Consider the following 14,968-nt stretch of genomic DNA (forward strand, 5'->3'; position numbering starts at 1 on the left):
AGCCTGATTTCCGCGGAAGCTTGGCCCTGAAGGATTCCTGTAGGCCCTCGGTGGTGGATATGTGTTTTGTGGAGGTGGATATGTGTTTTGTGGAGGTAGATGTGTATGTTGGGGAGCCGGTGCACGCCATTGCGGATGAGCCAGAGGCTGGGTGTAAGTTTGGGCGTGATGGACGGAAAAATGTTGTTCTTGTGGTGGGTAGTAGGGTTGTGGAGGGTAATTTGGAATGTGTGAGTAGTTTAGATGATGGGGTCTGGGTTGGTAATGAGGGGAAAGACCTCTAGATCTGGACCAATTGCCTTCCTCTATTGTCGTGACCTCTTCTCTCATTTTCTTTCCGAGTGCACCTCCCGTGCCGCTCTGAATGGCCTGAGTTGTTGCCTTAATTGCCGAGTAACTCAGGATCTTATTGGACTTAAGTCCCTCTTCTATCATACCTCCCATTTTCACCACTTCATTGAAGGATTTGCCAACTGACGTCACCAAGTGACCGAAGTAAGTCGGCTCTAGAGTTTGTAGAAAGTAATCTACCATTTCTCCCTCTCTCATTGGAGGATCAACTCTGGCTGCCTGTTCTCTCCATCGGAATCCAAATTCCCGGAAGCTCTCTCCGGGTTTCTTTTCAAGCTTTAGCAATGTGAGACGGTCTGGGACTATCTCAAGGTTGTATTGGAAGTGTCCTGCGAAAGCCTGTGCCAGATCATCCCAGGTGTACCACCTGCTCGGATCTTGTCTTGTATACCACTCTAGTGCCGACCCGCTCAAACTCTAGCCAAAGTAAGCTATCAGTAGCTCGTCTTTGCCCCCCGCTCCCCTCATTTTGCTACAAAAGCCCCGTAGATGTGCCATAGGATCGCCATGCCCTTCGTATAAATCGAATTTGGGCATCTTGAACCCTGCTGGTAATTTGACGTCAGGGAAAGGGCATAGATCCTTGTAAGCCACGCTGACCTGGTTGCCTAACCCGTGCATGTTCCTGAAGGACTGCTCCAGGCTTTTAAATTTCCGCATCACCTCGTCCTGCTCTGGGATCTTAGCCGGCTTTTCAATCTCCGTCGGGACCTCAAAGTGGGGATTATAGGTATGTGGCTCGGGTGCTTTGAATGTGAGTTCAGGGGGGTAATATTGTGTATCGTGAGCCTGAAACAAAGGCTCGCTAGACGATCTGTGCAATGGGCCTGGGGCAGGCGCCACAAAGATGGGAATATTTGGTGGAGGAGGATTCTGATTGAGTGGTGGAGCTTGGGAATCATAGGCCTCTCTTCCCTGATAGTAGTGATGGCTTGGGAAACTCGTTGAAGGACCGGGAGAAGGGTATTCTGACGTGTGTCCTGGTTGGAGAGTAGGAGTAACAGGTAGTTCCTGCCCCTTTTGGGCTCTAGCTAAGGCTATCTGCATTTCATTCATTTCCAGCCTCATCTTTTCCATTTTTTCCATGGCTTCCTTCAGCATCTGATTTGCCGTCTTTTCCGACTCAACACTGTTGTCTGAACCAGTCATGCTTTCTGGTATGGGCCCTTTTGATCTTGTTTGATAATGACACGGTGCCAGTACGCTTTAACAAACTAACTGGTATTGATTGGAAAAACAACAAACTTGTCAGTGTTAGAGTCTTAACAGATATTGTATTTGCACGTTGGGGGGATGCGATGTTCTTAGGCAGTTAATCATTTCTAACATGTGTTTGCTCTGACCGCATGCATCATCCCGACTTATTTTATTTGTGCCTCTTTCGAGCGTTTCAGGGACCTCTCTTTTCTTCTTCTCTCTCTCTCTTTTTCCTTTTTTTAATTACGATCGAATCCTATAGAGATTGCCTACGTATCGTGACCCCGCACGAATCAGACCAAGCGTAGTTCGTGCCATAAGTAAAATAAAGACCCAATTTTACTTTTTATTACCCCAATATGCTATTACAAGCTATTATTTAAAAAAACAAACGAAATACAGACTCCATACTATTAGCAATGTTTGAAGAGAACATAAGGGTAGACAACAGACTCTGAAAAACAAATAAGTGCAAGATTGAACTAGGGATACATTAAATCCTTGAATTTTGGTGCCCGCGAGGCATCGTTCGGCCTTTCCTCGGGCTTTGGTGCCAGGCCTTTTTGCAAGCTTTTTAATTCCTCCATGATCCGGTGGACATAACCCATGACTGAGGCAAAAAGGATATCACGGGGCATTTCTTCACATGTTAGGCACTTCGTGGTGATGTAGCGCCCAATTTCATTGATCCTACCCCTGATTCTATCCCTTTCTATGCACAGTTGTTCTATTCGTTGATTCTTTAGTCCCAATATTCGAGTATTGTCAATGAGATGATCTTGGAACCTCTCCATTTGTTCTTCCATTCGGGCTACTAACTCATAGCAGCGTTCCCTATCTGTTCTAGTATCCCGGGCTTGTTTAAGGACCCGATCACTGAGAGTGGAATTTATTTCTCTCAATGTTGTAACACTCATTTCGTAATCCCTTTTCACTTGCCATAGGTGCTTTCTCCGTGCTGCTGTAACTTTTGCCCACCTGAACCGCATTCTTGCTATACAAGCCTCGGATCTCTCCAAGTCTTCTCGGCTTTTACTGACTTGATTTCTCAATTCTGCTATCAACCTTTCATCAGAGCGACGTTTCTGTCGGTCACTATTACTCTTACTGACTTGGCGAATTCGGGCTTTCAGTGCCTGGTTTTCTTTGGCTAATTTGTTCTTTTCACCCTGCTCCGAGGCTACTTGCACGTTGTTTTCAAACATAAGCCTTTCAACTTGTCGCTTTAGCTTTCCGATTTGCCCGGTAGCCTTCCTCTCTCACTAACCAGCCCCACTGTTCCTGCGAATCATCCGTAAATTGTTGGACGTGAGCTCTTTTAGCAGGTCTCTGATGAATCTTGAACCTTTTCCCGAACCAAACATCGTACTTTGGGTCTACCTCACCCTTAGCTAGTTCTCGAACCATAGTCTTGGGCTCAAGGAATCTACATTCGTGCCACAACTTTCTAATTTTTCCTTCGGGGAACACGACTCCTGGACTCAACTCAATGGCGTGCTTGCTTAGATCCTCATCAGTGGGAATTACCTGAAATCTTCCTAGTTGGCGCAATACCCGATGAGGAGCATATGGTTGGATACTGCGAACTCCCATCAAAAGAATATGACATTCCTCGTCCGCCATGTATATTACCTCAGTATCAGGCAACCACCCAAATGCCCATTCAATTTGGTCGGCTGTTGTTGTCCTTAATCGTGCAAGCCACGCTTCGACACCTTCAGGGAATACAACGCCTGTCATCTGTTTCTCAAAACCACTAATACAATTTTGTTCGGTCAACCCGTGATTCATGTATCCTACTCGGTGACAGAGGTTTTCTTGCATCCACAGCTGGAGTAACAGATTGCATCCTTGGAAGAAATTGCCTCCTTCTGGGCATATAGTTAAGGCTCGGTAGATTTCAGACAAAACCAAAGGGACCACAGTACTGTTAGTTTTCTTGATTGCAACATCAGCCATCCCTACAAGGCCTATCTCTAGTTTCTTATCTTTGCGTGGACAAACCACGACCCCCAGAAATGCTGTTATGAATGCCAAAGTACGTCTCGCCTCCCACTTGTTCCTGTTTCCAGCATGAGTTAATCCGAGATTCAGCTCTTCAAAACCTCGAGGAACACCATACCGTTGATATAAGAATTGGAGAGCACAACACCCTTTCGACAAGTCATCATTTTGCACCTTCCGACTAATATTTAGCAAATCCAAAAACCCATGCGGAGATACCGGTCTTGGTGAAAGCAAATATTGCCCCCTTAATTTTCCATTCACTCCCGCATATCCTGCGATTTCTTCTAGCATAGGTGAAAGTTCAAAGTCGACAAAACGGAATACATTGCGGGTTGGGTCCCAGAACGGTATTAGAGCCTCGATGATATCTATCCTTGACTTGATATTCAATAGATCGACAAAACCTCCCAAAACTCTTTCCACTATCTTTTTACTATCATTTTGCATATCATTCCACCACATGTGGAGTTGCAAAGGGACCTCGCTACAGATTGAGAACGGTTCATTTTGACTTGTGCTCATCCTGCACATTTATTATGGTGATTAAAGTAGGAAAAACTTTTATTTGACTCAAAAACTATCTATATTCCAAATGACCCGGCTTTCAAATACGGCCTTTGAGGACGAAGATTTTTTTTTTTTGAAAAGTAAGACGTCTAAAGAAATATTTTTGAATTTTAACTTCTTTTTCTTTTTTTTTCTTTTTTTGAAATTTCGAAAAAACTTTTAAAGAAGAAAGGAAATATTTTTGGACTATTATTCTGAATTTATGAAAGAAATACTACAAAAGAAAAAAAATATTTTTGAATTTTGAATTTTCTTTTGAATGTTTAAACAAATAATTTAGATTTTGAGAGAGATTAAAAGGAAATATTTTTGAATTATATATATTTTTTTTAAAAAAATTGAGGTCTAAAAGAAAGACTTTCTAAAGAAGCGAGTAATGTTAAATATTTTTGGATTTTTTTTTTTGAATATGGTGGGCCGAAACCAAAGAGGCTTGCCTACGTATCTCACATCCGGTGAGAATCAGACCCGCGTAGTTCGGGCTATAAACTAACTAATTTTTGAAAACAAACATATTTTTTCCCTTTTCTTTTATAGCAAAAAAAAAACTATTTTTCTTTTTCATTTTTTTTCTTTTTTGAAAACAAAGCAAATTAAAATAAAAGACTCATTCCTACACATTTTCTGCTTTTTAGGCAAACAAACAATTTTAAAAGTAAAAATATATATATTTTTTTCAAAATTTCGGCAGTGTTCCGACAGTACTTGGACACTGGTTTTTTCTAAATTAATCATCTAACTCTCCACTTGCTATTTTTCTCTTTTTATTTTTATTTTTTTATTTTATTTTATTATTACTTCTTTTTTTTAATTTTTTTAACATTCCCGAGATTCAGAAGCCGGTCAACATGCAAGACCGAGCAAATAAATGCACATAAAACAAATAAGATGCATCAAGATGGTCTTTATTTCAGGTTGCTAGCCCTAGACGGACCCAACCCCTGTGTTGAGTCCCCTAAGTCAAAATGCACATGATGCAAATAAGCGTTCCTATTAGGGATCCGGCATGAGGCTGAGTTATTCTAGGTTCAGAACCTGGGTGTTTGTTCTAGACCTGGCTTACCCGAGCGGACAACTCGAGCCGAGGGGGAGGCAACGTACCGGGAATACAGAAGCTTCACCGGCTTTGCAACTTATCCAACCTCGTTCTAAATTGGGAATTAGACACTATACAGAAAAGAAGTCACACGAAGTGCACCCTTCTTCATGATTTAGAAGACTCAGAGAGGAGATGGGTTTCGGCACAGTTTATATACAGTTCACATAATATCAAAGCGGTAAAAACAGTCAATTAGCACATTAAGCACAGATCATGTAACAAAATCAAACAAAGCCAAATACAACAATTATTCCAAGCTCGAATTCTGAACCCTGAACCAGAGATTCTGGGTTCGGTCCCCAGCAGAGTCGCCAGAGCTGTCACACCTCCTTTTTCCGTCCCCGCTAGGGGTGAAGGAGTTTTTTTCCAATTAAAGGACAATCGAAACGGGATTTGTTTGTTTATTTCAGAGTCGTCACTGGGGAGATTTATGGTGTCCCAAGTTACCGGTTGAATCCCGAATCGAGGAAAGAATGACTCTGTTTAACAGTCCGCGAATCAGAAATCCGGATAAGGAATTCTGTTAACCCGAATGAAGGTGTTAGACATTCCCGGATTCCGTGGTTCTAGCACGGTCGCTCAACTATTATATTTGGCTTATTTATCTGATTTTTTTTAACAATTAAGAACTTATATGCAAATTTAACTTTGACCCACTTTTATCATTATTGTTATTATTATTATTTTATACAAGAATTGCAACGTCGTGAAAACGCATCTCGAATCACGTCACAGCCAGTGTACACGTGATTTGTTGACGCATTTTGACTCCGCTAAGAGTGGGATTTGGGTTACATAAATGCACACCCATATTTAAGAAAATGCCCTTATTAAATACGTGCCTAAAGACTACGCGTTGTTATACTTTTAGGTAGACCGTGAAATTTACTAAACCGCCCATCCCGGAATCTAAGTATTTAAAAAAAAAAATAAGATTGGAGGACCCTGCAAATTTTTGTATTGCTTATATTTATTTATTTTTAGCGAAATCCTCCCTTATTTTATGAATATCTTAAAATGACTACATTTTTTATTATTATTAAGTTTGTCTATAAATATAAAATCAATCTCTACATACTTAAAAATAACATATTAAATACTAGTTTAAAACAAATATTAACGGAAAGTAATATTACTAAAATTATAATTATAAATACAATATGGAATTGTCAAATAAATATTTTTTTTAAAAGAAACTAATTATCCCATAACCGGATTAAAATCATATTGTTAGATGACTTGAGCTATTGAAATTAATTATTTACAAATACTGAAAATTAGAAACAATCTTGATTACTAATCCGTATTTCTAAAATTTAATTAATTTAACCTTAACTAACCTTGTTTTAATTCAAATCATGTCCTAATACTTGATTCGCAAAATTAATTTAAATTCATGTTTTAACTAAATTTAGCTACATGATTTCGATTAACTTAATGTTGGCGATACTAAAACCCTTATGAATAGTGAACTTAATTAGTTTTGCCAAAATGATTTAATAAAGCCATTTTTACGTTATTTTCTTCTCATTTTAATTATTAGATAGTTTAATCAGTAATGAACATGCTTAAATATATACTACCTAATAATCAGGTTAAAGCAAAGCATTATTTAATACATCGCTACAATATGTCTAGTTATGCAAAACGACGGCGATTTACAGAATAATAATATATGAAATAACCTAAATACAATTAATAAAAAAACAAAAAAAAACTAAATTAGAAATTTAACATTCCATTCTTCATTTCAGCTTACAAAATGCCAAAATTACAGTTGTGTACCTCGTATTGCCAATATAAGAAGAAGAAAGTCAGCAATGTAGTACGTAACACAGCAACAACAATAATAACCAGCAATCCAGTCAACAGAAAATCCTAGTGACAGATTTAAAAATCAAGATAAAAATCCAGAAACACCGACAACAAACAACGGACAGAAGCCAATGGAATCTTTTAAGATTTGAAAGACTAATTAATATTTAACCCTTAATTTCTGAACCCGTATATCAGAATATTTATCAGGTGTATACTACTCTCTCTTTTAATTTCCAGCTTTTTTTTATTTTGTATTTTTTTTCTCTTTTGAAAGTCTTAATATTTTTCGGAATTTTTCTTTCTCTCTCTTTAATCTTCAGCCCTCTTTTTTTTTCTCTGTCTCCTCCCCCTAAAATCTGATCAAGTCCCTCTATTTATCCTCATCTTTCAGCATTTTTTAAACATAAAACCCACTATCTTTCCACTCATCCTCTTTTAATCCACTACCTAATGTTTTGTCCCCCACTACATTAAACAAATATCCCATTATATCTTGTCCCCCATGCTTATATTAAACAATTGCATTATTCCCCACCATTATATCTTGTCCCCCCATTATTGATTATTTTAATATTATCTTAATCTTAATGGACAAAACACTCAAAATAAATATTTATTCAGAACTTTAATTCCAAAAATACCCCTCTGACCTTACTGAAATTACCATTTTGACCCTGAAAACATTGTCATTTACCAATCTACCCCGTCAGCTATAACAAGTTCAACTAATCAATTCTAACCAAAATATAGCAGCTATAACCAATTCCTAATCAGATTTTATGAACAAACTCAAACTATATGATGAACAACAAGAAACAACTGGAATTATATTGATTGAACAATCTTTTTAAACAACAAATCTATTTTCAAATTCACCAATAATAACAAACAAATATATTCAAAGCATGAGCTCAAATTCAAATCAAACTTAAACAAAAATAAATAAACAGATTCAAATCACTAAACTCAAATAATCAATTGATATTCAAATTAAATCCAACAAAATACAACAAAGATACATGATTCAAACTAAATCAAAAAATTAAAAACCAAAACATAAACTCACATTAAATCACTGAATTAAAAACGAATTTCAAACAAAATGAAACGAATTAAATCTATATTAAACAACAAACAACGGATTCAAGCGATATAAACTAACACTCTTCTATATTAAAATTAAATCCTTTTAAATTAATAAAACAAACTGAAAAATAATTAATTGAATCTTCAACTTAAATCTAACAACATTATAATTAAGCTAATCAATTTCTACCTAAAAATAAACAAGAAAAATGAATGAAACAAACTGAAGAAAGATAAAAAAAAACGATAAACATGAAGTTAATATCAAATATATTTGATTTCAAATCCGAAAAATATCAAACAAATTACGGACAGAAACGAAACTTAAACCAACTAACCGGATCGTAACGACGAAGAACTTGAATGAAAACAAATCCGTTCGGAAGCGATTATTGCACCAAAACAATTCGACGCCGAAGACGACCCCGAACGGACCATCGAAGAACTTGAAGAAGGAAGCAACGAACAGCAACTCGTCGACGCAGCCATGGCAGCAGTGGCACGTCGGAGCAGCAGCGAAGAAGATGCACCGGGCAGCAGCAGTGATGGATGAAGAAAACGTAGCAGCAGCACGAAGAAGAAGACGACGCAGCAGCACAAAGAAGAAGATGACGCAACAGTAGCACGAAGCTACCATGGCCGCGGCCAGCAGCGAAGAAGAAGACGACGGGGTGGAGCTGGGTTTCGACGAAGGTTTTCCGGTGATGTGACGACGACAAAGAAGGTGAAGACGAAGAAGATGAAGATGGGGCAGCCATGGAAGCTGCTTCACGTCGTCTATGGCCGAGCTTCGAGGGTGTTGGAGAAGATGAAGCTGAAAGGGAGGTCGTTTATGGCGTGGGCTTCGTGGGTGTTGGAGGACGATGGTGGACTGCTGGTGGATGATGGGTGAGGAGGGCAGGAGCAACGAGGGAAGCCATGGGAGGGGAGCTTGGGGTGTTTTTCTTGGAGAAGAAGAAGATGAGGAGGAGGGGGGGATGTTATTTTCAATAGTGAAAGAGAAAAATACAATTTTAGGGTTTTGTTTTTTGAAAGATAGGGAAATAGGGGTGTTGGGTTATGGACTGGGTCGACCCAGTTTGGAATGGACCGGGTCGTAGAGGAAGGTTGGGTATATTTGGGCCTGTGGTTCAAAATTGAAGAAGAGGCCTAATTCCGATTTTCTTTTATATTCTTGCTCTCTTTGTTTTTACTTCCTAATTAATAAAACTAAAATTCTAAATTAACTTATAAACTAAATTAAATTATAAAAAATACTAAATAATTCCAAATAACTATTATCGCACATTTAAATAGCAATTAACGATAAAATCGCACAATTTAGACGTTAAATGCTAAAAATGCAACGTACATTTTTTATGATTTTCTCATTTTTGTAAAACAAACTTAAATAAATACTAAATGAAAATGCGATATATTTTATATTTTTATTAATTTAAACAAATAAACATGCACTGACAAAATACAAATAATTATACAAAAATACCACAAAAAATACAAACATTGCACACAAAGGAAAATTGTTTTATTTTGAATTTTTGGGAGTGATTCTCATATAGGGCGAAAATCACGTGCTCACATGGATTATGCCTAAAGAAAAATGGGTCCCTCGCAATAGTCGGACTGTTATAAATATATTATATTATGGATGTTCATTTAGTATTCCGTTGTAAATAAGCTTCTTGAAGAAACATATCCATATGAGACTCTACCGTAAATATGTTTATCTATTTAGTACTCTATTGGAAATAAACCTCATGAAGAAGCTTATCACTTCGGTACCCGGTTATGGATAAATATTACCCCCGATAGAAGATTATCCATACCGGGTATAATAAGTTTATCCTTTCGATACTCCGTTACGGATAAACATTACCCCCGGTAGAAGATTATCTATACTGGGTATAATAAGTTTATCCTTTCGATACTCCGTTACGGATAAACATTACCCCCGGTAGAAGATTATCCATACCGGGTACAATGAACTTATTCTTTCAGTACTCCATTATGAATAAACATTACCCCCAGTAGAAGATTATCTATATCTGGTACAATGAGCTTATCCTTTCAGTACTCCGTTATGGATAAACATTACTCTCAGTAGAAGATTATCCATATATGGTAAAGTAGCAGCTTACACAGCAGCTTACACAACAACTTCCTTTCTTCTATAAATAGAAGAGATTTCAGTTCATTATGTACATCAGTTTGAATTCGAATAATATATCAGTTTCTCTCTATACTTGTCTTTAATTTACAGTCTTTATTTTATAACAGGGACTACCTTTTTTTCTATGTTTTTAGAAAAGGATAAGTATTTTTGAATAATAGCAAAAAAATAAAAAAAAATGAAAAAGTATTTATTTCTAGAATTGCTTTTTGAGAGCTTGGCTAAGGACAAATTATTTATCTAATATTGCTAAAATTATTTTTTAAAATGATTAGCTAAACTGCTATGCTTTAAACGTATTTTATTTTTTTTAAAATACATTTAATTTTTTTTATAGAAAATTTGACCAAATAATTTATAGGTTGTGACTAACATTTTCAACTATATCCTATCTTTGACCCCAAATCATTCACAAGTGCTTATTCTAACATTCCACCAAGATTTTCTTTTTTGTGATTCCATCTTTTCGTTAGAATTGGAAGATATGTAAGGCAGCTACTCCAATGGTCAAATGACTTTATAAGGAGAAACGAAATAAGAAAAGAAACACAGATATTGCGAATATAAGTCACATGTCAAATTGCAGTACCTTATTTTAATAGCTGACTGGAGGTTCCAGATCAACCCACCAATTGAGACCTAGTTGACACATTTAAAAGAAACATTCTACCTCAATACTTATCCTATGAGTCGTTTCACACATTTTTAACCTTTCAAGAGTCCAAAGAGCTTTTGCAGAACTTTTTTTAATAAAACAAATATTTTATATGATCCTCAAAGGATTCACTTTAGCTACGAGATTAGCACTAATTCTCATTGGGTGGGTGGTTTTTTTTCCTTATATTTTATAAGGTTAATTATTATTGTAGCTATAGCTAGTAGCTCCTTCTTCAAAAAGTTACACCACTTTCCTTCCACTGCATGCTCAAAGTGAAGCATTTTAATTTCCAACTATAAATACCCCAATTACTAAGTGCTTCCCATCGCCAAAACAAACCATCTCTCAAGAAAACAAGACAACCCCATCAAGGAAAAACCACTAGTATTCTTTCAATGGAGAATACTCAAACTATTAGTTGTGAAATACAAATCATAAGAGGAAGAAACATAGAGCAAAGCTCTTTAGGGAAAAACAACTTGTTTGTTAGATGCTATCTTCCAGCAGGAGGCAACCAAAGAGTTCAGCTAAACAGCCAAGAAATCTCAGCATCAAAATGTGATAGTAACTTGTTTTGGGATGAATCTTTCTCATTGGATTGCATGGGAACTCAAGACTCCATTAGCATGCTGAAGCAAGGCACGGTTATCTTCGAGCTCCGGTCAAGAAAATATATTCCAGTTTTAGGTAAAGTTATTGGTAGCTCACAAGTGTTGGGGAGAGCTGAAATTCCATGGAAAAGAGTATTTGAGTCAACAGAAATGGAAATTGAGGAGTGGGCAATATTCATGGCTACTTCTAAAAGTGATAAGCGTGTGCATAATGAAGATGTGAAACCTCCAGCAGTGAAAATAGCAATGAAGGTTAAAGTAAAAGAGGCAACAAAAGTCAAGAAAAATTGTACATCATGGGATGAGTCATGTGCTTGCAAAGGTTACTGTGGGTGCAATAGTAATAGTAGTATTTTCAGTGCTGATGATTATGAAATCTTTGCACTTGGAGCGGCTTTAGATTCCCTTTAAGCCTCAATAAAATAGGCAAATCACTAGGGGTCGTTTGGTAGGATGCATTACATAAAATAATGCATGCATTAGCTTTGTGTATTAATAATACATTGTTTGGTAAACATTTTGAACTTATGCATTAGTTATACATCCTATTTGATATTACTCTATACATAACTAATGCATAGAAAACAATGATATTAGCAATGCAATGGGTTTTAATGCAAGCATTAGCTTAGTTAAAGACAAAATTGTCTTTCAACATTTATGCTTGATTAAAATATGCTAATTATTATATTGATGGAAGTTTAAAATAATCTAAATAGTGAGAAATAAAATTATAGCCCTAGTAAATAAATAAATACTTAGCATATTTCCTTTTTTATAAATAAATATTTAGTTCTATTTTACAATATAGGTAGACAAATTAAATAATTTTTTTAAAACTTTTTCATATAAAGATATTTCTCAACACATGTTTCATTTAAAAAAGTTAAAGTGATGGACTGGTTTTGAGGGCAATTTTGTAAACAAACAATTCTTTTAGAAATTGCACAATGCTTTAATATATCAAACCAAACAATGGTAAGAAATATGTCAGCATAACTAATACCAGCATTACTAATACACCCTATTCAGCATTATTCTTATGCACCCTGCCAAACGACCCCTAAGGTGTTTTAGGCATGGATTAATTTTTAGGTGATAAGCTAATTTTAATTTGTACTAGTAATTTTAGGTTTTGCAGTTTTTAATAATTTCATGCCTCTCATAAAATACAAGATTTTTTAAAAATCTTTTCAGAGAAATTGTTCTCGAGTTAATTAACTTCATTAACTTCAGTTCCCTTAAAGTGAATCATGACTTCTTATTTTTCCACTTTCAGTAACACAATAATGGAATGATAATTAACATATCGTATATATATTTGATTTCTTTCAATTAAATAAATCACTATCTAACACAAATGACAAAGTTACGTTGTTCATGCAAATTAAAATTAGGAAAAAATTCTGGACCCCAGGCCAGTGGAAGAAACTTTTAAGAGTCCGGCAATTTGTCTGTTGGTTCCTTTAAAAATGGGAAAAAAAAAGTGTTCCTGTGACGACCCAAAGGGTAATCACCTGTTTTCTTATTCATTCTGTGCTTTCGAGGTCTTGAAACCCTCATTTAGAGTCGCCTCCATTTGCGTGCGCAGTCCGGACGCGTAGCCGGAAAGCTTAAATATGAAATTCTCTGAAAAATGCTAAGTTTTGAGTTTAAAATGAATAAATTTGACTTCGGTCAACATTTTGGGTAAACGGACCCGGACCCGTGATTTGACGGTCCCGGAGGGTCCGTAGGAAAATATGGGACTCGGACGTATGCCCGGAATCGAATTCCAAGGTCCCGAGCCCGAGAAATAAATTTTTAAAGGAAATTATTTTTTCTGAAATTGTTAAGGAAAATTAAAATGAAATTTGATTAGAACATGTTAGTATCGGGCCCGTATTTATGTTCTGGCGCCCGGTACAGGTCTTATAGGTGATTTAAGATGTTTCTGTGAAATTTGATGAAAAACGGATATCATTTGACGTGTTTAGGACCTAAATTGCTAAAGTTGATAGTTGATGAAGTTTGACAAAAATCCTTTGAGTTTGAGGTTTAATTCATTGTTATTAAGGTTACATTGGCGATTTGATCTCACAGATAAGTTCGTATGATGTTGTTGAGTTAGTACTGTGTTTGATTAGGAGCCCCGAGGGCTCGGGTGTGTTTTGGGAAGTTTTGAACTTGTGGAAAAGTTAGATTGCTGCTATTGGTGCCCAGGGAAACCCTTCGCGTTCGCGTGGTCCCTCTCGCGAACGCGTAAGACAAAAATCCCAGGTGCCCAAATTCTTCTTCGCGAACGCGAAGGTTGTGACGCGAATGCAAAGCTGAGGGGGGAGACCCTTTGCGAATGCGTCCCTCACTCGCGAACGCGTAAGGTGCTGGGGAGGGGTCACCAAATTATTCATCGCGAACGCGGCCACTAGAACGCGAACGCGTAGGCTTGAATAGCCAAAGTTCCGCGAACGCGAGTCTTTTTCACGCGATCGCGAAGGCCTAGCAGATCTGACTCATCGTGAACGGGATGAGCTTGTCGTGAACGCGTAGAGTAAATTCGCCCAGTTAATTTTTAAAAATCCAGAACAGTAGCCTTATGGGATTATTGCAAAATTTCATAAACCCTTTCTTCTCCAAAGCTCCTAGGCGATTTTTGAAGCATTATTTCACCAAAGTTTCTTGGGTAAGCATTGTTTAACTCGTTTTCTTCATTTTCCATCAACATCTATTGAAATTCTAGGCCTAAAACATGTGATTAAGGGTAGAAAATTAGGGATTTGGGTAGAGTTAGGGCTTTTTAATTAATTGTGATTTAGACCTCGTTTTGGGGTTGAATTCTGGAAATAATTATATATGTGGGCTGGTGGGTGAATGGGTGATTTGATTTTGGTTAGAACCTTGTGTTTTGACCAAGCGGGCCCGGGGTCGATTTTTGGGATTTTGGAAATAATGCTTGGAAAGCTATAATTAGGCATTGTGTTCGCATTGTTTAGCATTTATTGATGTATTGAAGTCATTATTGTATCGATACAATCGATTTGGAGCCAAATTCGAGAGGAAAAGCGGTAATTGAGGATTGAATTAGCCGTGGAAGTTTGAGGTAAGTGTTTGGTCTAACCTTAGCTTGAGGGATTAGAAGTTGAGTCTTAATTGCTACGTGCTAATTGTCGAGTACGACGTATAGACATGGTGACGAGTATCTATACGTTGGTGTCTAGCATGACCGTGAGTCTTTATATTGTGGATATTCTGATTTTTGTAGTATATTTCATGCCTTAATGGTGATTTCTATATGTTGTAAAAATCATGTGAAAGAAATTGTGATCTTTGAACTTCGAGGAGCATTGGCTCGAGTTATAATACAAATTGTGAAAGTATATGAGATAATTGAACCCTTTGGAGCATTGACTCAAGTGGTAAAGTGA

General features: G+C 36.9%; 1 protein-coding gene across 1 annotated transcript; it reads left to right on the top strand.

The window, feature by feature from the left end:
• Positions 1-11,348: 11,348 nt before the first annotated feature.
• Positions 11,349-11,975, top strand: LOC107778288 (uncharacterized). The gene has a single exon (XM_016598511.1). It carries the CDS (start codon positions 11,349-11,351, stop codon positions 11,973-11,975), a length of 627 nt encoding a protein of 208 aa, XP_016453997.1.
• Positions 11,976-14,968: the final 2,993 nt, after the last annotated feature.

The sequence above is a fragment of the Nicotiana tabacum genome, chromosome 11 (assembly GCF_000715075.1).
Source record: "Nicotiana tabacum cultivar K326 chromosome 11, ASM71507v2, whole genome shotgun sequence".
In the NCBI taxonomy this organism is placed as follows: Eukaryota; Viridiplantae; Streptophyta; class Magnoliopsida; order Solanales; family Solanaceae; genus Nicotiana; species Nicotiana tabacum.

Excerpts from the sequence above, each read along its gene's own strand:
- LOC107778288 (XM_016598511.1), top strand. The coding sequence starts at position 11,349 with ATGGAGAATACTCAAACTATTAGTTGTGAAATACAAATCATAAGAGGA.